This window comes from Macrobrachium rosenbergii, chromosome 2 (assembly GCF_040412425.1).
Source record: "Macrobrachium rosenbergii isolate ZJJX-2024 chromosome 2, ASM4041242v1, whole genome shotgun sequence".
NCBI lineage: Eukaryota > Metazoa > Arthropoda > Malacostraca > Decapoda > Palaemonidae > Macrobrachium > Macrobrachium rosenbergii.
This window is the reverse complement of record NC_089742.1, coordinates 85,297,666-85,322,278: the sequence shown is the minus strand read 5'-3', so window position 1 is coordinate 85,322,278 and position 24,613 is coordinate 85,297,666. Positions and strand designations below refer to the sequence as shown.

General features: G+C 34.4%; 1 protein-coding gene across 12 annotated transcripts in view; it reads right to left on the bottom strand.

Moving 5' to 3' along the window:
- LOC136848840 (mechanosensory protein 2-like) overlaps positions 1-24,613 on the bottom strand; it is a 704,506-nt gene that overhangs the window by 24,063 nt on the left and 655,830 nt on the right. For 8 of the 12 annotated variants that reach the window (XM_067121625.1, XM_067121616.1, XM_067121680.1 and 5 more), the window contains one exon: positions 17,657-17,754. The exons of 2 other annotated variants lie outside the window; for them this stretch is intronic. In XM_067121625.1, coding sequence (XP_066977726.1) covers positions 17,657-17,754 — 98 coding nt within the window. Of the gene's footprint in view, positions 1-17,656; positions 17,755-23,440; positions 23,539-24,613 lie in introns of all 12 variants that reach the window. 2 more of the 12 variants (XM_067121645.1, XM_067121662.1) reach the window with 1 other exon arrangement.

Below are 24,613 nucleotides of genomic sequence, written 5' to 3'. Positions count from 1 at the left end.
ATATATATATATATATATATATATATATATATATATATATATAAATATGCCTGTGTAATCATATACAAATAGAAAGATGCTGATCATCATGTGTTACATTTTATGGCTGAATGGTAAAACTGAATATTCGGACATGAATAAAGCAATGCCTACAATCGTCGAAGTGCAAACGTAGTAAGCGGAAAATGTAAGTAAAACCGAAGATCGAAATCCATGATATGTCAGCTGTGTGATAAACGATCATGAATGGGATGAGTGGAAAAATTTAGTCATAAATGACAGATATTTTTCAGAGCAAGATTTAAGTGCATGGTGGAAATCTTGATTGCATTCTGACCCAAAGAATGATGGCAACAACAGTAATCCAAAGGTTTACTTAAAAGAACTGAAGCTTAAGGCTTACCATAGAACTTTTTATAACAGACGAATGTATAGATGATAATAAATTCACTTATTAAAAAAAAGGAGTTTTACATTTTCATGTGAAAGCTTTGAGAAAAATAGGGATTTATACATAACATTAGGAAGGTTTACTGGCAGTTAAAAAAATATTTGAAGCTCATAATCTGAAACATCCAACACAGATGGTCATATTAAGATACACACACATGTATATATGTAGATACGCATGCAATTTAAGTGTTCTTTCCATATACTTATAGTAACTTTATGAGACTCTCTACCCTAAGAGATGCTAAAACGTGTAAAACCAACATACAGCAGCCAGGGTTTATAAAGAAAGTATTGTTTCTGTTTTTATTGGTCAATACAAATTATAGTAGTGTTTCTCAAGGACATTTACCTACCTCTTTTCTCTCTCAATGATATTTTCCTTATGGCATGATAAGCGATAATAAACGGTCTGTCTTACTTCAGTTCAATGATGATGATATGCCCTATTGACCAGCAGCACGGTGGTCAGTTCGACTGAAGCAAGGCACAAAGCATCATATTCACTCATTATGCCATGGACAGTCCGCATTTCGTCAAGGGCAGAACCACAAAAGACCAAGTCGAAAGATGATGTCGGAGCCAAGGCAAACGAGGTCACTGGCTGACCCAGATCAAGAGCAAATCATCTTCATCGTCATCATTCAACAATGAAAGCGAAAAAAAAAAAATCCTCTGCTCCGGCATTAAATTCCGACGCGGGTCCTGGTGTTTCCGGAATTGACGAAAATGGACGTTCAAAACTCAATATTCCCTTTTATCAACTACTGACACATGACTTCCTCGTCGTTAACGTTTCTCACATAGCTTAAAAAACAAACAAACAAATATAAAACGCAACTTGAACAATTCTTATCATAGTTACCTTTCTTTACTAAAGGCGGTCATCTGATCTTATCATTAGAGGGGGAGCTTAGAGGATATTATGATTTGTCAATGTCTTTTTAGTAATCTGCACAGGATTATTGTGAGGTGTTCTTAACAGAGAAAGATGCACTCCCACGCCAGTACTCACAATCACACTATTTTTGCCAGTACACACACACAATCACACACATTTTTGTCCATATATATATATATATATATATATATATATATATATATATATATATATATATATATGTATGTATGTATGTATGTATATGTGTATATGTGTGTGTCTGTGTGCATGTGTACATATATGAATGTATATAAATGAACATTATAGAAAGAATTATATAATTATATTATACATCTATTTTACTATAATGTATTGAAATATGTGTATGTGTATGTACAGTATATATATGTATATATATTCACATATTAATATTATATATATATATATATATATATATATATAATATAAATGTATGTATATATATTATAAATATTATATATATACAGATATATATATATATATATATATATATATATATATATATATATATATATATATATATATATATATATAAATATATAGAAAGGTTTGTCACTTATACACACGTCTCTTCTAAATTCAAACAGTTAAGCCATACACGCAAGAATGTTTTGTGGGGATGCATGTGGGTGCATGTGTCTATGTAATGTGCAGTAAACACACACACCGTTCACAAATCACAAATAGCGGACTCATACATCACGTCGTACTTTAAAAGAAAAAAATGTAAGAAGCTTTAACCAACCAGTTTGCAGCTAAATGTAGATGTTTTGTATTATTCAAAATGAAAGCATCTTCAGGAAATTATACAAATGTAATGTCACTTACCATTCACAGCACTTTTGCATTTTAGGAGTTTCCGTTAAACAGCCTTCTGCATAAAAGGTAAAAAAAGGTTTTGAAAACACACAATATATCATAAAGAGTGACGCAATAGGAACCTCAGGTGGAAAAACCATCGCTGGAAAATAATAAAAAAAACCCCAAGGAAATCATGTATTTGCTGTGGCCACGATATTAGTTTGGGATCTCCCAATCACTACAATTTCTCCTTTTAAAAGACTAGTTGGCTGCTGTTTATATATTACTAGTTTTAGTGTAACTGAGCTCGTTATTTCAAGTTTATTATATATATATTAATTCATATATTTATGTGTATATATAAATATTATTCATTTTATATAGAGTATATATACATTTTATATCATATATATATACATATATATTAATTTTCATATATACACAAACGCGCGCACACAGGCACACTCACATATTTACATATATAGATGTATATATATTTGTATACATACACACACACACATAATATATATATATATATATATATATATATATATATATATATATATATATATATATATATATATATATATATATATATATACAGTATATATGTTGTGTGTGTGTATGTATGTACACAGACCAGGCATTCTGTTAGTGGCGTTGGTGTTATGGTATCCCACATAATTATTAATGTATTAGCTATGGATGAAAAGAAAATGGGTAGAATTCCTGTGACAAGGAGGGATGGTCAATAATAACATCAGAACAACGCTTGGCAGAACATTTTTGTAAGGTCTTGAATAACAGTTATATGGGGGAAAGATGTGAATGACATACTAGAATCTTCAGAAGGCTGTGCTTATAAATACATTCACAAGTTTTTGAAGTGGAATGGATAATTCAGAAACTGAAGAGATGAAAAATCCAGGTTATGGTGTAACCATTGTGTAGCTGTACTGAAATTACATCTTGCAGAAAGACTGGATTGTCTTGCAGGATATGCAATGAGGAAACAAAGCCTGATGATTGGGAATTGAAAGCCATAACAAATGTACCAGAGAAAGGTGACCTAACTCAATGTGGTATTCATAGAGGCATTGCACTTGCGTCAGTTGTAATGGAAGTATTCAATATACTTAATTTCAATAGGCTGGAGAATTAAAAAAGCTTCGAGATGAACAAGGTGACTTTAGAAAAAGCAGGAGTGTTACAAACCAAATATTTGTTGAGTCATTGTGCAGCAGTGCATGGAGTTTAAACCCCTTTCTTGCTGGTCTATGTTGATTACAATAAGGCATTTGGCAGCCACAGACCAACATTATGGAAGGTTTTGCATCACGACAAAAACACAATAAATATATAAAGATAACTGGAAATTGTCCATGAACGAAATAGATACCAAGTTAGCGGACTCTGAGAAGTGAATTTGCAATAAATAGTAGAATAGTTCAGTATGTCGTCTCCGCTTTTTTCCAATGAAAACATTGGTTGGAGATGACAGAGAAGGTTTAGACAGACACAGATATGCAGATGATATTTCAAAGAACAAAACCCCCAAGATTCACAATTCTTGTTTAACCGAGTGCACCTAGAGAGGTGGGACTCAAGATCATTAATCTAATAAAAACAGAACCAATGAGGACAACGTAGGCGAAAATCCAAGAAATAACACTAAATGAAGAAAGGTTTAAATGGAATAATGACAGTACAGCTTCCACTTGGGTGGAATTTAGTGCAATGCCAAAAAAAGGCAAATCAAATATTGGGCAGACTGCAACTGTATACGAATGTAAGAGTATTTATCAGCCTAGTAAGATCTGAATTGCTACTATTTTGAATCGTGGTTAGGCAGTGAAACTAAATCCCAAAAATATCGATTGGACAATAGAGTTGTACGAAGAATATTAGGGGTCATAAAGCAGTATAGAGTGAGAAAACTACACCATATAGGAAATTATGAGACAATGATTAAGGGAGACCAAGATGGCTTAGACACTTCCCTAAAATCAACCCCGGGAGAACAGTGCCTGATAGTGTCAGGTGGTCTCTTGTGGGTATCAGAGGAGTTCGAAGACCATATACATACCAGAATGAGAACTGTAAGACGGGAGGCTGAGATGAGTGAAGCTTTGTGGAAGATGAAACTCTAAAAGGTCATGAGTGGCACGGTGTTGGAAGCGATGATGATGTACACACATATATCCCTATAACATTTTCAACACATACATATACACACACACACACCACATACCTACATACGTAAGTACAACACTATATATATATATATATATATATATATATATATAATATATATATATATATATATATATATATATATATATATATATATATATATATATATATATACATACACACATATATATATATATACACACACACATATATATATATATATATATATATATATATATATATATATATATATATATATACATAGTATACATATATATAGTATACATATATATGTATATATATTATATATATATATATATATATATATATATATATATTATATATATATATATATATATATATATATATATATATATATATATATATATATATATATATATATATATATATATATATATATATTAACTTTTGGAAGGATTACCACGACAAGCACTGAGATGAGAAATAAATAATACTCATATCGTCAGTAATGGGATTCAAACTCTCATGGGTACTAAGAGAGACTATCACTTAAGCCACTATTCTCACAAGAGCATAATGAACTAAGTGCGTGATTTCGAACCCACTAAAGAAAGAAAGAATGGACATCCTTTATTTCTCACCTGTATTTAAGCCTCATTGTGACAGGAGTGTCCAAAAACTGTGAGAAAATTAAGACGCTAAGAGGTCAATATGGGTAATAACTGTATATAATGTATATATTAGTTGAGAGGAAGGTACTGGTTATGGCACTCCTTGGGAGAAACAGCGATTGTATTTGAGGTAGCAAAGAAATGCAGTGCGCGGAGAGTAGCACCTGCAGTATTATAAAGACCCTTTGTACAAGTGAAAAAGTATAAATATGACAGTTCGAGGATTGCATAGGTGAAATGGAGGGTGGCAGGAGAACTAGTTATGACAGAGAATGTATAATGTCCAATATGGAAAAGAATGAGTCTGAATCTGGGTTAGCTTGGGTTTGGAAAAGTTGAAAGGTGTTTGTGCTAGGCGATTTTAATGCATGGGTAAGTGACGGAAGAGATGGCATTACCACTGGTAGTCATAAAATTTCTGGAGTAATTGAGAAGAGAGTACTCAGGAAATATTTTGCTGTGATTGCTGGAAATGTAAAGTTACCACGCAAAAATCTGCAATGGAAAATTGGATGGAAAAGCAAGTTTAAATCTGAGAGGAAAGTGTATAAATGTGGCTTGAAATGGAAGACAAGCAAGTTGATATGAAGGAAACAGGAATAGCTCATCGGAAATAAAATGGGCGAACAACAGGCTACAATTAAAGATAGAAACAGGCGAAGTTTATAAGGAATTTGGAAGACTCCAGAGGTCACAGAATCAGCAGTTCGTTTTCGATGTTTTATGTAGGAAGGGAGCTGGAATAAGAATAAGAAGTGCTGGGGCAAGGAAGTGAGAGATTTAGTTGGAAAAAGAGATTATTTGAGAATATCACATACATGAACTGACTGTACCAAAATAATTAAGAAGACAGTAAAGGAAAAAGATGGCCAGCAATAAAAATAAAGGAATGAATGTAAGCACAGAATTCACTGGGGGAAAAAGTCGTTCTGTTGGGAACTCACTGCAAAAAGAGAGGGCCATGAGTAACGGATATCAAAATGAAAGATACGAATGGAGAGGCGCTCTTGGAAAAGGAAATATTCCTGTTTTGACTGAGGAAGTACTTTTAAGTTTTATAGAAAGTGAAAGACATTAAAGAAGCAAAACTGAATGGTAGAAGAGTGGAAGGGGTTAGTGTAAGCTTGACAATGCTTATGTAAGTTACTGTTGAGGATGTCAGGAGAAAATTAATGAAGCTAAACATTGTAAAGACACTAGGAGTCGATGGGATTATTAGAGATGCTGTACAGATGTGTGAAAATGCGACTGAGTTGCCGAACAGGGTATGTAAGGTATACGGGACAAGAGGAAGGTTCCAAAGGAATACGGGAGCGGAGTAATTGCCTAATTTTCTATGGGTCAAAGAGATAATGTAAATTGAGAATTAGTGTCATAACTACTTTGTATACAAGGAGGGACGTACAGGGTATGTTAATATTTTGACTGAGGAGGTAGAGAGAAAAGAAAGACTTATAAGGGAAGAACAATGTGGGTTTAGAAAGGGAAGGCACTGTTGAATAATTGTTTGTTATAAAGCAGCTATGAGAGAAGTTATGACAGAAAGCTTTATGCGGCAAGAACCGAGCTATACAGAACTAAGATTGAATTGATGGAGATGCAACGTGGGGGTTGCTTAAGATGTATGGTATAGAAACTAATTTTGTCGATACCGATTGAGTCTTTATTAGAATATGTAGAATGGAAAGTGAGTAGTTTGGCACAAAAGTGGGTCAGACAAGAGTGTTTTATATCGTTAGTGACTGGGTTGACACGAAAAGTTACAGAAAATGTAAAAGACGAGGTTACGGTAACAGCAGTCTTGGAAGTGGGGAGGGAAGAGAAGGCAGCAAGGTATGTATTGTGCACACGAGATCTAGATGAAAATCGGAGTGTCCAAAGTAGCCAAAATTGGGATGTATAAAGATTTGTTAAAACTAACTCTCCTTCATGAAAGTGAGGTTTTGATGTTAAATGCACATAAAAGAAAAAAGTTTAAATTTGTTGCGTAGTTTTCTGCGCAGTACAAATTGCATAAGAAAAAGTGAGGTCAGAAAAGTGAAGATATGCGAAGACGGTAGAAAGATTAGCTTAGGTGAAAGGTGATAGGATGGGGCAGAATTAGGAAAACGTTTAGTCATGAAGAAAAAATGAAGGAAAACAGGTTGCAAAAGGAAGAGGAGAGGCATCTATAGAAACTGCTGTACAAACTCATTTGAGGAGATACTGGAAAGAAAAAATATACGAGATGTGTGAGAATGCGTCAAGGTCAATGTATTGTTTATGAACCTTCTGTGCAAGAACTTTAATATCTAATACAGTGGACGTTTTCTGAACAACTGTTCATCCACGACTCAGCAAATAGAACAGTAGGTGGCAGTGACCACCGTCTTGTTTTTTCCGCTGCATCCACCCCTGTTAGGTAAAAAATACAGCTTAAAAATGGATACAACCAGTGCGTGTGTGTGTGTGTGTATATATATATATATATATATATATATATATATATATATATATATATATATATATATATATATATATATATATATATAAATATATATATATACATATTTATATATATAAATATTTATATATATAAATATATAAATATATATATATATATATATATATACACAAGATATAAATGTATATATATAAATTATATATATATACATATCTATATAAATATATATTTATATATATGTATATATATACATATATATGTATATATATATATAAAATATGTATATTCTATATAAAATATATATATATATATATATATATATATATATATATATATATATATATATATATATATATATATATATATATATTAGTCATCTGCTCTTCTGATACATCATCACGGGTGGACTAATTACTTCGTGCTGACTACGTAAAAGTTAGTAGTAGAGACTGAACGACTTCGACGATAATGCTGAAATTTGGAAGGTGCTTCATGTCAGCCTCAACAAAGTCAAGTGCGTTTTCAGGTAAGGCAGAGGTAAAGTATGGCTGCTTATGCATGAAGGGTTTACTGTCTGCAATGAAGATAGAAACAGTCTCTAAGACTTGAAGTTCATGTATGTTTCAGTTGTGGTTGGTTCAACAATTCGTGCAACTTCATCATAAACAAGAAATCCAACATGAATATGCAGCCATGCTCGACCAGTGACTCATCTGAAGAAGCCCTCTGGCTCTGTGAGTGGAAAAGCCTTTCAAACTTTTCCATAATTTTCTTTTTCTTGCCAACATTTCCCATAAGAAAGATATTTTTACTAATTAAACTTCTGGTAAATTTTTTCTTTTTATAAACAATAACCTATTTATACAACTCTGTAAATATGAGATTGGCGATGCACTCAATAACATACACACAAAATTTATATATACTGTTATGTATTTACTGACATGAGTTTATTATTATATATATATATATATATATATATATATATATATATATATATATATATATATATATATATATATATATATATAAATTTATGTGTCTGTGTGTAAATTAGCATGTAAACCTAAGTTCACACACACATACATACATGCAGGCGCGAGTTTGCACACAAAGAGTAAGGAGCATAAGCATGTTACTTGTATTAAACTGGGAAACAATCTAGGACGGTAAAAGATGTTTCAACAAATAAATCTCTGCTTGCCGTTCTATTAAGTCTAATTCTGTCACGTGAGAAATCGAAAGTAAAGGGAACATTTTGCTCTAAAATAAAGCAGGATTTTTTAGCTACCACCTCAGTTGATGTTTGTAGAGAAATTCAGTCGGAATTAAGGACGACATGGAATTCTGGATATCTAACTACAGTATATACAATTGTCATTTCAGCCCAAATTACATCAGTTACGACAGATTCACTTCCGAAGAGTTTACAAGTGGGGCCAACTCTAACAGTATCCACACTATTTTACTCCTGTATATACAATGATCATTTCGACCCATATACAAGTTATACAGATATCGACTACCGTTCGAAGCTAAATGGATAGAACAGCTAAAAGCTTCGGGAAGGCTACTGAGTAACACCGTCCTACACAGCAATTCACCAGACACATGGTGAACTAGAAAGTCATGCCGCGGTCACATGTCTCTAGTTTCTCGAGGGGGTATGAAGTTTCTGGGCATGCGCAGGTATCTGTATGCCAGGTCTCCATGCTTCCATGCACATGTTTAAAAGGAAGGGTGCTGGTCTGAACCAGTATGTACATTAAACTACGCTGGAAGGTGTCAAGCTCTTCGACACTGATGTCAAGTCTCCTACAGAGTCAAGGCTACTGTTCTAAGGCTAATAAGACCGCATCTTATAAGCAAAGTGAACTTAAGTCAAACATGATGAACTAATACAGTAACACGTATTTTTAAAACAAACATCACAGGGGAAAAATTTGCCACATGTTCCTAAAATCCTAAGCATAATGACTACGTATATAAGTAGATAAATAAGACTATCTTTCCACATATTAAGTCCTGCACAAACACTCTTGTGTCATGGTATCACTTCTTCATAAGAATACACTTTTAGCATTCGGTTGATTAAATATGAAGGTTTTAATTCAAGTGATTTAATTAAAAATTTTAAAAATTAAAGTTAAAATGTGTAATTTAATAAAATCTCTTTTAAGGGATGCTAATTGTTTCAGCAACAAAATTTCTGCTTCGTAGGGCACGAGTAAAATATATTATTTCATTATTCGAACATACACACACTTCTGAATCACATTCATGCCTGACCATGCACCACCTCTACTATAGTCTTGTTCTGAAGTAACCAGGAAGGTTAAAAACGCTCGTCCCACCTGTTTGAAATATGGTAAAAACAAATCCTAGGATTTACTGATCTTTCACTAGGTAAAGCAGAGAAAAACAATTTCTCACTAACGAAATCCACCTACTGAAAGTCTGGAGGCATTTCTTTCTATTCTATCGATTTTACGAAGGACACAGCCTTTCTAGATGGATCACTCGCCACTACGAAGACTCCTGGGCAATTGCCGATTGTTTTTCGAATCTCTCTCTCTCTCTCTTTCTCTCTCCCTCTCTCTCGTAAATTATCTGTACTCAGACTACAAGCATTTACTTGTTTTCTTTTAGCAAAAGATAGCTCTCAGCCATTCATAGCTAACTACTGTGAGAGCCATTCACAGCTAACTACTGTGTATCGAAACTAGTGTTCAGTTTAATACACACATGCACACACATATATAATATTATGAACACGTTCACAGCAGTGAGCCACTCCTTGTTACGTCGAGTGTTTTAATTTTGGATTGTAAATCTAAGTATTCCTGATTCAGTAAATAAACCAAACACTAATACCAAAAAAATACTTGTAGGAGGAAATCATACTATACATGGAATAGAGCCCTTTAGAGACTTGAGATGATACAGCAGATAACTTGTAGGTGTAAATAAAAATGAAAACAATGGCAGCTGACTTGGAATTTCAAGGTAACTCAAGTTCTATTCCATCAACAAAAACGTATGCCCTTAGGAATAGCTACAAACATGGAAGGCTTTGGATTAGATTCGGGGATAGTGTGCACATCTATGTATATGGATATGTATATGTATATGTATGTATATATATATATATATATATATATATATATATATATATATATATATATATATATAAAAGGGACCATGAATATATGCCATATTTATAGTCTTCGGTCAAGGACCGTATAAACAATATATGATTTAAAGACAATTTCTGCTTCCCGTGAGCAAGTAGCAAGGGCTACACCAGGCTTCTTTAACGCTGGCACACCGCCATTTTTATTGACGGAATGCTCAAGAAACAAGAGTCCGTGCTCGTAAATGTCGCAGCATGCTGTAGTAAAGCCCCGAGTTAGATCAGATTCTCTATGAGCACTCTAGTTTACATCTAACCGTTTTATGGTGATAGTCTATTAACACGCTAATCTATTTCTTGGCAGCCCTTCCTTGAGTGGTTGTGTGTTTTGTGTAAAGAAATCAGTAGGTGATAACTGTCTATATCAAATTTGGTTGTCAGTTATTCACTCTTCTCAGCTGATTTACTGTACCGTCTTCAACAACACTGTCAGTTACTTTTTAATGTTCACATTCTATGCAGGCAGCAATTTACAGAGTTTCACTATTCACCAACTACTGGTAGGCGTATCTGGTTAACTCATGCGCTTTAAACGGTCACATTATGAACTTGTATGATTCCTAGGATTCTTTTGAAAACTGTACTCTTCAAAATATCACCATGAGAACTGTAATCACAAATCAAATCTTCAAAACGTCTTCAAACGGTCTTACTAAGAAGTGACACACTTCAGTAGGCCATGGTCATCTTAAAAAATGTCCTCTTCAGCATGTCACATTGAAAGATCACACTTTTCAAAAGGACACCTTGACAAGTCACACCGTTCAAAGGGCCATCTTGAAAAATTCTTAAAACGGTAATCTTGAGAACTCTTTTCAGGTCATACTGGAACTTACACTCTTCAAATGTCATCTTGAGAACTTGCATTCTTCAAACGGTAATCCTGAGTACAATTCAAATAGTCATCTTGAGAAAAGCACTCTGACAAAGGGTCATTTTTGGAACTCGCACTCTTCAAAAGGCCACCATGAGAAATTGCAGTATGACAAAAGTCATCTTGGGGACTCGTTTTGCAAAGTCATCACAAGAACTCATACCCTTCCAAAAGTCATTTGTAGACCTCGTGATCTTCTTAAAGTCATGTTGAGAACATTTACTCTTCTTAAAGTCAACCTGGAAACTTGTGCTTTTCAAAAAGTCATCCGGAGAACTCCTGCTTTTTAATAATTCGTCTTGAGAACTTGTGCTTTTTTATCATTCATCTTAAGAACTCGTTTTTTTTTCGAAAATTCATCGAGAAGTCATCTTAAGAATTCGTACTCTTCGACACGCCATCTTGAAAACCGCTGCTCTTCGAAAAATCCTCAGAACTCGTGCTCTTAGAAAAGTCATCTCGAGAGTTCTTGTTTTCGTAAAGTCCATCTTAAGAACTGCTGGTGTTCGAAAGTGATCATAAGCACTCGTAGGCCTACTCTCTGAATCTCCATCTTGAGAAATTATATTCCCTGAAAGCCCATCGTAGGTCTTTTGCTCATCAAAAGGCTATCCATAAAACTTACGTCTCTAAAGGTTATTGAACGAACTCTTATTTACTGAAAAATTCGTCCTACTGAATGGTCATCTGGATGACTTTAATTTCTTCTTCAGATTTCTTGGCAACTCTTATTCCGAAATACTTCCATGTTGACTAACTAATTAAAGGGCAACCTCAATTGCTCGAGGACAGATTACCTTGAAATCTCTTACTCGTTGATAGGCTATTTTGTAATTTTATATTGCAAGGTTGCTCTGTGAACTTGTGGACTCTGAGAAGCTGAATCGATAAATTAAGCTTCTTAATGATTATTTATAATTTTTTAAAATTTTACTTATTCACGCTCTCTGAAACACTATCTAATCTCCAAAGAAGTGTAAAAAAAAAGAAACCCCTTAACTAGCCAGCTTGGAACTTTCAACTCTTTATTGTAAAGGATATCTTGGCAATATGACTCTTCCAGATATCACCTTGAAGGCTCTTATTCTTCCACAGATTACCACGAAGACTTGGTTCTTTCTTTTTGTTCTGCCAACGAATATTCGCTGCAAGGTTACATTGACAAACAACTTTTTAAAAATTATTTCCACATCTCTTACTCTCGGCAAAATCACTTTTAAAAATATTCAGTAAATTCCAAGTGATACCCGGGCATATCGGGCAACTTAAAATGTCAAGAAGCTATTCCAAATGCTTCATTCCCCTCTACAAAATCACCTTAACACCTCTCATAATCCACAACTTGATTCAAACTAATACTTCATAATTCGTTGGAGGTCTTGTGTGTTTTCCATCCAACCATTAATAGAGAAAATCGAAATTCTTTTAAAAACAAGTCTCTGAAGCGCAGCAATAACATTTCTAGCTCTCACCTGTTGATGGTTATTTTCTTAACACTTCTTACTTACTACAGTTTCTTCCTTTTCGGTCGGGATTTCTCGGAAATCTCTTAAACATTAAAATGATTCTTTTCTCTCTTATCATTTTTACCAGTTTTAATAAATTACCGAATGAAACCCGAAAAGCTTTTGTACTATTTAATGCAATGAGTTTTAACCAAGCCCTCCTTGTCTAAGAAGTAACTTCAGTGATCTCTTCACTAATTTAACATCATGAAGTAAATATGACTAGCATTTTTAAGTCCGAGTAAGCAGAGGTGCTAACTGTTGACTTTTTCAAAGTAGCAAAGCTTTACCAACTGTTAAATATATGAACGTTTTATATGCTTTGGTCATCTTCCTGTTTAACAGTAATCATTAGCACTGAAGGCTTTGCAGTTAGAAAGACCCGTTACTAATTGTCTTTGTAACCTATTTTTGGTTAAGGCTAAGTGTAACCTTAAGTTGAAAAACAAACTGAACAACTTGAAACTCCGATTTAGGTCATAGTTCCGCTTTTTTACATTATATACAACATTCAGCCTTTTTGGGTTATTTCGTATACTGAGTCATTCATCCAAAATAACAGAGCAAATAAACATTTTAACCGGTTATCTGCTGCCAAGAAAACAAGAATGGTCCGTAAGAAATAACAATCTCAGCAAGTGAGATGGTTTATATACGGCCATGAAGTAATTTTATTTTTCATAACAATCTTTCTTATCACAGAACATTCTGCAGTAGCTAGACCGAGACATCATGAAATGCATTTTCGTGAAGCAGAACGTCTCAGCGACGCCCAAGAGCCATAGGAGTTAGCTGCTGTTATTTGATATTGGCCAAAGTCGGCCTCGTCTGACGGCAAAATTTCAAGATTCAGTGATACAACGTGATGTTATAGAAGGGGTTTCCTTAGTGCTAGAGTCACGATGCCCTAGGACGGACTGAAAACGAAACAATTACCTAAATGGGTGTAGTTGGGCATAGACAGGCCAATGTGCAATTGCAGCCAGATGCCCTCAAGGATCGGTGAAACTCCTCGGGGAACTGGCGAAACGCGCGGAGCTCTCTGAGCGCGCGGATTTGCACGACAGAATTTAAGCATTATCAGTCAGTACTTATCAGTAGATTATTAGCTACATAAATTTTTCACTCTGGTTTTAATAACTAATTACCTAATAAGATAAATAATTTTCAAAGAATCTGTAATAAACATGGAAGCAGAATAAATAGTAACGACATGACTACTCAGAGCAAGAGATGGTTAGCGTCTCTCATCTTAAAACTACCATGTGTTCACTATTATACATAAGTAAGGTGTGTGAATATACCGAAATGATATTTCTGGAAGGTCCCAATGTTACCAAAATTTTATTCTGAAGTTATATACTCTCAATAAGTTTTCCAATTTTTTCTTTATTGCCAATAACATATCAGTAATCTGAGACAATCTCAAAAATCAGAATTAACGGTAACGCTTCTGAGATCGCGAAGGTACATAGTTCACAGTTCATAAACACTTTTTGGCATCATGATTATGGTGCCTTTAATACACAATTAAAAACTTGTTATACATACACACACATATATATATGTGTGTTTGTGTGTGTGATTATAATCAATGACACGTGATTTATATATATATATATATATATATATATATATATATATATATATATATATATATATATATATATATATGATTATAATCATTATAATCACTGACACGTGATTTATATATCTCTCTTTACCAACAGAAAATTCAAGACTGGGTATAAATCCTGACTGTTTTCGGCTGTATTTCTAAGGTATTATCGAAGAACTTCGATAATGATTTAGAGATAAAGTCGGAACCAGTCAGGATTTACATCCAGTCTTGAATTTTCCTTGTGGTAAAGATATACATAATATATATATATATATATATATATATATATATATATATATATATATATATATACTATATACATATATACTGAATTGTACTGAATTGTAACAATAGGGTATTATCGTGTAGAGCTTAGAATCCTGTGGCATACATTAATTAAGAATTGTTAATAGCGACACCGCACAGCTAAAGTAGACCTACAAAGGATCTGCAATGGTTGTCCAAGTGTTTTCGTGTAGGTAAGAGCATGTGCTCGTGTTCACACGTGAGCCTTTTATGTGTGTGTGTGTGTGTCAATATCTTTTATGTCTGTGCTTGTGCGTGTCGTGTGTTTAAAGAGATCAGTTTTACACTAAATTCAGAAGTGATCTTTAGCTTCAAATTTCCTGGTTAATAATAAAAAAAAGAGGAAAACAGTACTTGCCCAGTAGAAAAAAAGTGTTATTTGGCTCATTATTAGCAAAATGATCAATTTTGCATTCAGTACACGTGAGTAGTTTAATATCAGGAGAAGCATAAAAGTACAAAAGTTAAATGATGGCCGAGGACGAGGAGACGTTCTGCATAACCAATGACTTGAGTCCGACAGAAGAAAAAGGTACTGGTATCACACTTGTACATAATTGAACATCATTTTCACATCCAATATAAAAATGTAAATATCCAAATGTAACTACACCAACGAAAGGGCTACAGTAAAACAGGAAAATGAAATAAAGAAGGAAACCATAAAACACGATCTAAACTGTCCATCTACTGCGAAAAACACTACGCAAAAAACAAGTCAACCAATAATAATAAATATACAAGAAAAGATCTACTTTGCGATGCACTGTGTCTGTCCTTCCTCTGGGCACCTTCCCAATTACTCGTTTAAAGGTCACATCAGGAAAGAGGAAAACAGTAATAAAAGATGGCCGAATTAACAACAATTCTCAGCTACAAGTGACAACAGTTGGTGAGTGCCCATGTGACAACAAGAGGGCTACATACACAAATTATTTGCTACCGAGAGGAAGGGCAGATTTTACTGTTTTAATTTTGTACTTTTAAAAAAGTAAACAACATTCGCACTACTGTTAAAAGATTCGAAGAGGTCAACCCTGGCTGCTCATGTTTTGGGGTCCCATGAGATAAATAATTATTTGTAAGAAAAATTAAATATGAGATAAATTCAAAGAAGAGGCTCCGAATACCAGAAGCTTTCTATTGTTATTAGGTTTTTATGGTTTCTACACTACCACTTCGATGCCGCATTGCTTGCTTTAAAGTGCCATTATATGTGGTCCATTACACTTCTTATTCTCTCTCTCATTGCTCCGTCTAGAGAACACTGCATGAACACTGGCTGTTTCATATTTCAATGAAAGAAACATCTTCAAACTATACACATCATCATCATCATCGTTATCATCATCATCATCAGTTATTTAATTGTCATTTTGAAAGGAATACAACATCGAAGTTCAATACAATGTTATTTAGAAAAAAATTTAATGCAACACACCTAGCACTATTAACGAAAAAAAAAAAACAAAGTTAAACTCCTCTGTGTGCAAAGATATTATTCCTCTCTTTTGCAATGGAATACCAATGTCACGAAATTGGAATTTTATTAGTAATGAAGCATATATGCATACATATATATATCTTCTCCATATTTCTTCCATACCAGACTGGATTTGGTCAGTTAATACCACCAGCTCATGAATCTTTACTAAGTTGAAAAAGCAAGAAGTTCGATACTTTATGAAAGAAAAGTTGAAAATTAGGATTTTTTTCAGTCATGGGGAGTGAGCATGAAGTATAACAAGATTTTACACATTCAGAAAATGCAAGTGTATAATGACTATACAACAATGAATATAATCATTGACAGTTCATGTCGTTGTCACAGAAAGTGTGGGAAAGAATAAAATTCATAATAATCTACAATGAACTGCTTACGCGCCTTTTCGGTGTGCTACAAAGTTTTCTATTTATCACTGAAGAAGTTAGAAGATGACGCTTTAATTATAGAGCCGCATTTGAAAGAGTTAGGTTTTAATGCAGAGGAAAAGAAGTAACAGAAGGTAAACTTTTCCTACATTCTTCCATCTTTAGTGTTTCTTGGTTGTCCTTTCTAGAGAGTGAATATTTCGAGTTCTCTGCAACTAGGTGTGGTGATAACTTCCAGTTGGTTGAAAAACTAAGAATCAAGGCATTTCACACAAGTCAGCAAAAGATTCGCTCACTTTTGAAGACAGGAAATCTTCATCAACTGCTGTCTAAAAAAATGTTGCGATCTACACGACCGGGTTTTCTACAAAAATCTCTGTCAGGTCGCAGGAAGAAATTCTGTTTCTTCTTTCCAAAGTAGGTTTTTTGCAAGATTTTACACGAAGTTAAATTCACGGTATAATGAAAAAAAGTCAACATCAAGCGCTTTCATTTGGTCTTTAGTGAATGAATGTCCTACACATGTAATTATGGGGTTATTTGATAGTAAAATTGAGAACATCATCTTCACCACCACGAAGGGACATTTCTAGACATAAATAGCATCGGCTAATACGGTGGTAAGTACAGCATAATTCATCATGGTCTTACTTTGTGGGTGGGTGGGTAGGGGAGTGCTTTTGAGAGAAACCAGACTCAAAATAGTAATCATAATCCATAATAAACAAACAAATGCATCCCTTTCCCTAATGGTCAAAAGTTACTTGAGAATGAGCGAATATAGTATATATATATATAGTATATATGATATCATATTTATTGGTACCTGAAATCGGAGATGTTACACACGGCAGCCATGGGGTTGGACACACGGTAGTACACCACAGCATCCACGGACACCGTAACTGAGTCCTTGGATAACACCTAGAAAATACAAACAACACCACACTCTCAGTCCCCCACTCGAGATGGATTCATAGATAGATGGATAGACAGATGGATTGAAACAAAGAGATGTATATTGAAAGAGGACGCTTCTTCCTCCTCCTCCTCCTCCCCCTCTTCTTCTTCTTCTTCTTCTTCTCCTGTTACAAGGGAAATAAGTCACGGCGAGGTCAAATTGAGAAAGGAGTGTGCTTGTGCGCCATGCCGATTCTGATTCTGTAATTCGACATAAAAGTCTCCTCCCTCTTCGGCCTCTACTTCGCAACTTCTTTTTTGGCATCAACAATCGACCGCGATTGAGGCGTCGGTAATATTCTCTAAACTCCTCTTTCTCTCGTGCGCCTGACAGAAAAAAAAAAGAAGATATCCTCGGCTTTCTTTCTTTTTTCTTTCTCTTTTTTTAAGGAATTTGTATAAAGAAGGAAATTCCATTGCATGGAAAGATGGATCGAATGGGTAGAAAGGGATGAATGGATAGGTGGGCAGTTTTGGGAAAATGCGTTTACCTTTGAAGAAAAAAGAAAAAAGAAAAGAAAAAGTAAACTCTCGCGTCTATCTTTTTCGGAAAATCTTTTGAAGATTTTCTTCAAAGAAAACCATTATATATTTTCTCCGAGGGTAACGAAGCCCTTTATTCTGTCACCAAAAATGAAAATATCTACTAAAACTCAACGTTTTGAGGTTTACTTATGTTGACATTACTTGGTGCAGGAACACATGCGTATTGAATAAACTTCATAAGTGGGTGGGCCTTCTGTTCATGATGACTCAAAAAATATTTTTCGTTCTTTTAACTATACCTTACTATCATAACTCTGGTGGTATGGCGAATTACGTTATCTGGCAAACGTTAAAGACTGAAACAGTTAAGTATACAACAAATTTCTCTTTTACTTTCATTGAATAGCTTTAATTATTATCAATCTAATAAAAGACATAAATTACATTTTTCGCCAAATTTACCAAACAAAATATTATGCATTTTGAGCTATATTTTTGTAGTTAACTTTGTTTAAATCGACAACATCAAAGTTATAAAGTTTAATAACCGTCAATAATTTGTGCGCTTAACCGAAACTCCTGAATCTCGTGATTATCATGGATGTGCATGCATATGTGAATACGAAGAAATAAGTAAAAAAGCCTTTTGGAATTCTGATCACACATACAGTAGAGGTCAAGACAGACGTAGGCTATTTTTGGTGAGAGTCGGAAACTGGGAGCTCTGAGATCTCTGCGCCTTCACGGTATGCATTTACAGGCGCAGGAAGGAAGACGCCAGCAATTCGAGCGGCTAAAGAGGTACTGAGTGGGTGGTGTTGTTTAGTAGTTAGTTCACAACTCTCCGTGGCAAGTAGACCACCAGCCAAGGGCAGAGCAGTGCAGTCAATCTCAGCTCGAGGGAATATTTAAAAAAAATAAAACTATTTAGCATATCAAGATCTGTCATCTCTCCGTCAAATAGCGGGGAGCAATAAGAAAATAGTTAGTTTCTTTCTTTACTTTCCAATCCACACGAACTTCCTCTTCATGACATTTTGGTACTGGTAGATTATTCTTGAGGTAAGCAAACCTTTTCTATTTGTCAGCAAATATTCTCTTTAGCTGAGGTCAACGCCCTGCATGCCCCTCGATGCTAACCTACTTGGCCTGACTGCAATCAAGAGAAAATAATAATGCTGGTTAGTTAAAAAGGGGAAAGATCACTTCCGTATCCCCCCCTTTTTTATCTCAAGTGATCTCTTCTGTAGCTGCGTTGGCATACACAAAATCAAGACTAAACAAAATATTCTTTTCCAGTATGAAGACACAAATAAAAACAATGTACAAATACAAAGAAAAGTAACATAATGATAATAATAATAAAAAGGAACACCAGCTCTTCATGGATTTGCAAATAAGGACATAAAAGAGCCAAAAATAGTCACACACATACATGTTTGGTCAGGTGATTGGTCGTACTGTCTAAGAAAAAAATGTGTTTATGGAGTCCATGATATATATTATCAGTTTTTCTTCTTATACAAAAAAGGAAGGATGAAAATGGGAAAAAATAACGCCTTTGTTAGGGGAAGCGTTCTTTTTTCTTTCACTGTCAATATTCAACTGAAGAAAGAAAAACATCAGTTTTACACTCTTTCAAAGATACTGACGGTGACGGTTTCATGGCAGCATTGAACCATGACAGAATCATTCCAGATCTTTCCGTTGAAGACTCTGATGCGATGATTATCAATCATTTCAAGCCAGAGAAGCAACAAGTCTATTGAGCAAATATGAACAGAATTTTGGGCATGGCACAAAAAGGCAAAAAGGCAACAGAATTACTCTGAAAGAATCCTCTTCATTTTACTAAATTATACTTTTATGCTGAGGTGAGTACACTTATTTATCTGCCAATGTCAGACGATGTCAGAATGCTGGTTAACAAAAGCAGTGCCATAAGATTTTAAACAAGGCATTTTATGATGTTAGAAATTTCATTTCAAAATGCATTGGGACGATGCAAGCTAATGAGGCGACAACTGGTGTCCGGAACTTGTACGTATGGATACCAGGATTAGCATTTCTGGAATAAACAATTTCATACTTTTACCCTCAGGTTTCGAACAAATTACTTTCGTACTTTTAACCAAGATGTTTCTTAGAAGAAAATGTTTATAGTTTTATCTTGAAGTTTCTTCAAGAATATTTCTAATATTTTCCTTGGACTTGTTTTAAAGGAAACTGTTCCGTACCTTTCCCCTGAGGTTTTTAAATAACATTATCATAATTTTACTTTACAATATCTTGAGAGATAACTTCACAGCAAGTTTTATATTTTTCCTATCTCTTATACACTTCCAAAAATCGCTTTCTTTGAAAGTTCTGAGAGGTTAAAATGACAGATAACATTTAATTAAGAACATTTTTCAAACGTATCAACTGGTAAATCATAATATGCGATTATTTTGTTTAATAATGAACTATAAACAGCTGTGAGGGATTTTCATTGAAGTTTGTTTACTAAAGCTAACTTAAATCGAATCAGTTTTTAATGGCTCACTTGAGGTTACTTTCAAGACATCATGAAATGTACATTGCCAAAATCTGATAGCACTTTGACAGAATCTTTATTTAATAATCTATTTAAAGAGTTTACAACAATTTAATAAGGAATTTTCTTTATTTAATTAGGTCTTTAATTAGAACAATTAATTACTCATTAGTTATGGTTAATTATGGGAATGATAGATTAAATTTCTTTTGGATGCGACTGGCTTTTCTGAATGGAATAAGAGAACCTTTTCAAAGGTGTTCAAAACATGAGGAAGAAGAACCAAATCTTCTGCAGAAGCCTTTACATTCATCAAGAAAACCTACGCTTAAATTTTGGTGTTGTCAAGCAAACGACTTGGTTCGTTGTGCTGAGGATTCCGTAAGTGAAATCAGTTTGCACTAGCACCTCATTAAGGTTACTGAACAATGTTCTTGACTGAATAAGACTAGTAGTACACTGGCTAACTCATGTGGGAATTGGATGGTTATCACATTCTCATGATGGTTGAACACCTTCGGGATTCAGTGACATGATGCTGCATTCTAATTATGTCGACATCCACTGTGACACCATTTTGACACGACTTAGAATTACTCCATCTCTGGGATGTTGAGGGAGGGTGGAAGGAAGCAGGGGGCTATGGGGATCATATATGGAGCAATCCACAGCAAATGTAAATCACAGAAACGCTGATCGAAATGGAATCCTCTACCAACACCGAATACATACCAAGTTTTGGCATGTGCTTTTGGTAAAACCAGGTTTCAAGTACGGCACTTAAGTTACACCTGTGAAATCCTTGCTTTTGCATATGTACCTCAAGTGCGGATAACATAATATATATTGCCCAAATAGATATCAATCTACAATAAAAATAACCTATTTCGATTACCCACGTTTTCCTGTATTTCAGGCCGGAAAGGCTAACGTATGAACTGTTATAGTAAGATTTTTATGACCTAAAGCTACACTGTCATAGCTACCTCTATGTGGACTAAGTAAAGATAAATCTAAGCAATAATATTTACTTCCTACTTTATTTTTATTGCAAAGAAAGTTAAGTGTGTTCATGCAACTTTGTGAGAACGACTTACAGTGAATTCCAATGTAATTATTCGTTCAAGGTTGATCTCATAATGTTATGACTGGTCATCAGCTCATTTGTTGTATTATATGATTCACAACCACAGATAAAGCCTTCTCGTTCAATCGTAAGATTTGTATGTCTTATTCCATGAAGTTTATGATCAACAGAATTAATGGCAATATATCAAAGTAAAGTTCGGTTCCCTGTTCATAACATACCTGGAAATTCAAGAGTGAACAACATTCCAAAACAATGTTTATGTTAAAGATAACACGGTTGTTCTATGGATTTTATTTTTACTTGGAAAAATTCCATGAACTGGCTCACAACTAAGCTTGTGATCATGAACTATCCCATCAAAGCTATTATCCTATACTACTGCCTTTTAAAGCAAGGGGAAACTAACGGCAAGAGACAATGAACGTGTCTAGAACCTCACAATATTCCAGCTAATGAAAGAAAACCTGACCAGAAGGCTTTATTCACACGACTTTAATAAGTCCCCCAAGTGTGCACTCAAATCCAAAAGGAGAATACTAACCAAACCAAATGTGAAAAACATATCCTTAGGAAAACTTTGTTTTGTAACTAAATAACACCAAGATGGAGGGTAGTAATCTGAGCGAATTCTAAATGAAATCTAAAAATGGGAAGACAACTTATGGAAAGGGTACAATAAAGGTAGTACCTGTTCGCCCCCTATCCCCATTGACCACCCCCACCCCTAACAAGCCTGACTGAAATCCTGGAAGCACGTGCAATGCCCAGGTGCTTCCAGAGCAAAGCTGATCATTAATTCTTACCGGTTTTTGTCTTTACTGCATCAGGTATCTTATAGGTCAATGGTTACAAACGAAAATCATCCTTTTTCATTCAAACTTTCCTCGATTTTTAGGAATCCTAAGACTAAAAACTTACAAGTATTAGCAGTCGGAGTCCACGGCCTCTGAAAACACTATATATATATAGAAAAAATACAAGAAAAGAAAACAAAACGAATAAACGTGAGCTACTGGCTGAGACATGCAATGATTAAAGGCCACTACGTGAGAAACAAGCCTATATACAGCACAAATCTACTAAAAAGAAAATAATTAGTCGAAATCAAGAACAGCCAAAGACTAGACCCCGGGAAGCAGACTCCGCGTCCGATGTTCGACTGACATTGCATCGGTCTTTAGTTTTTTTTTTTTTAGTATTTTTTTTTAACATTACTGTCATGAGCTCTAATAACCAATAAAACTTGACTGTAACTGTGCTTAATTTCTGCATAAATTCCACTGCCAACCCAATCAGCAATTTAATGTAAGAAAAAGATATCTAATCTGATTTAAAACTGACAACAAAATAAAAAAAACAAACAAATCACAATTTTTCGGGCAGTCGTCTTTGAAACCTTTCTTATCTTTTCCTTAACTCTCTCTTTTATATGACTCCTCTTTAGTCTTATTATATTTTTTTGTTTCAGAGATCACACAAGTGCAACCAAGGCAACCACGGGATGAGATGCAAAAGCGGCGTTGCCTGTTGCAGAGTACCTGTAATCTTCCACATTAGTCTCTGCCATAATTGGATCCGAGACACGGTAGTATACAACGGCGTCGACGGACACAGTCACAGAATCGCGAGACAGGATCTGAAATGCAAGTGGGTGAGGAGAAGAGGCTGAGAGAAAGAGAGAGATAGAGAGGGGGGAGGGGGCGAGAGAGAGAGAGAGAGAGAGAGAGAGAGAGAGAGAGAGAGAGAGAGAGAGAGAGAGAGAGAGAGAGAGAGAGAAATGGAGAGTGCAGCATGGTGCCGAAGAAATATCGATCACTGTTTAATTGATATATTTTATATATATATGTATGTATATATATTATATATATGTATGTATATATTATATATACATATATATATAATATATATATGTATATATATATATATATATATATGTATATATATATGTATATATATATGTATATATATACATACACATATGCATAGAAAAGCACTCAAATACATGTAAGGATGCGACTGGTAAAAGACAGATAAGATACTTAAATAGTCAGAACGAAATTTTCGCGATGTATAGGTCTAGGAAAAGTATATGGGGAGTAAATGAATGAATGACAGAGAGAGAGAGAGAGAGAGAGAGAGAGAGAGAGAGAGAGAGAGAGAGAGAGAGAGAGAGAGAGAGAATATTGTGTACCACAATATTTCCGCAGAAAATAGGAGGGAAAGGTCAGCCAAAAATAAAGACGATAAAAAGTCGAAAGACAATGAAGCAAAGGAAATCATTTGGTTTTCTGAGGAACAAGTAAATACATATACACTTTCGGACGCTGACACGAACATGAGATATAAAAATGACCAAAAATTCATAAGGAAGTCAAGGAGTAAAGGGTAAACATTGAAATGGATTAGGGTTCTACAGGTAACATGATTCGGTCCTGAACCAAAAATGCTTAATGAAAGTAAATATTACGTCTGATAATTATGTACATGAAATGAAAGAAGTGTGTATTGGGAGTAATTAACTGCTGTTCTTTCTAATGACTCAAAAAAAAAAATGTAAGTGTATTTATTTATTTTATTTTTTTTTATAAAAATAAGCTACTTGCTGACTAAGATAGAAAAAGATAGGACAGCACATACACAGACAATATGCACAACACACACCTACCTTTTAAAACATTCCAGTAATCAACTGAACATATTTCTGTCTGAAC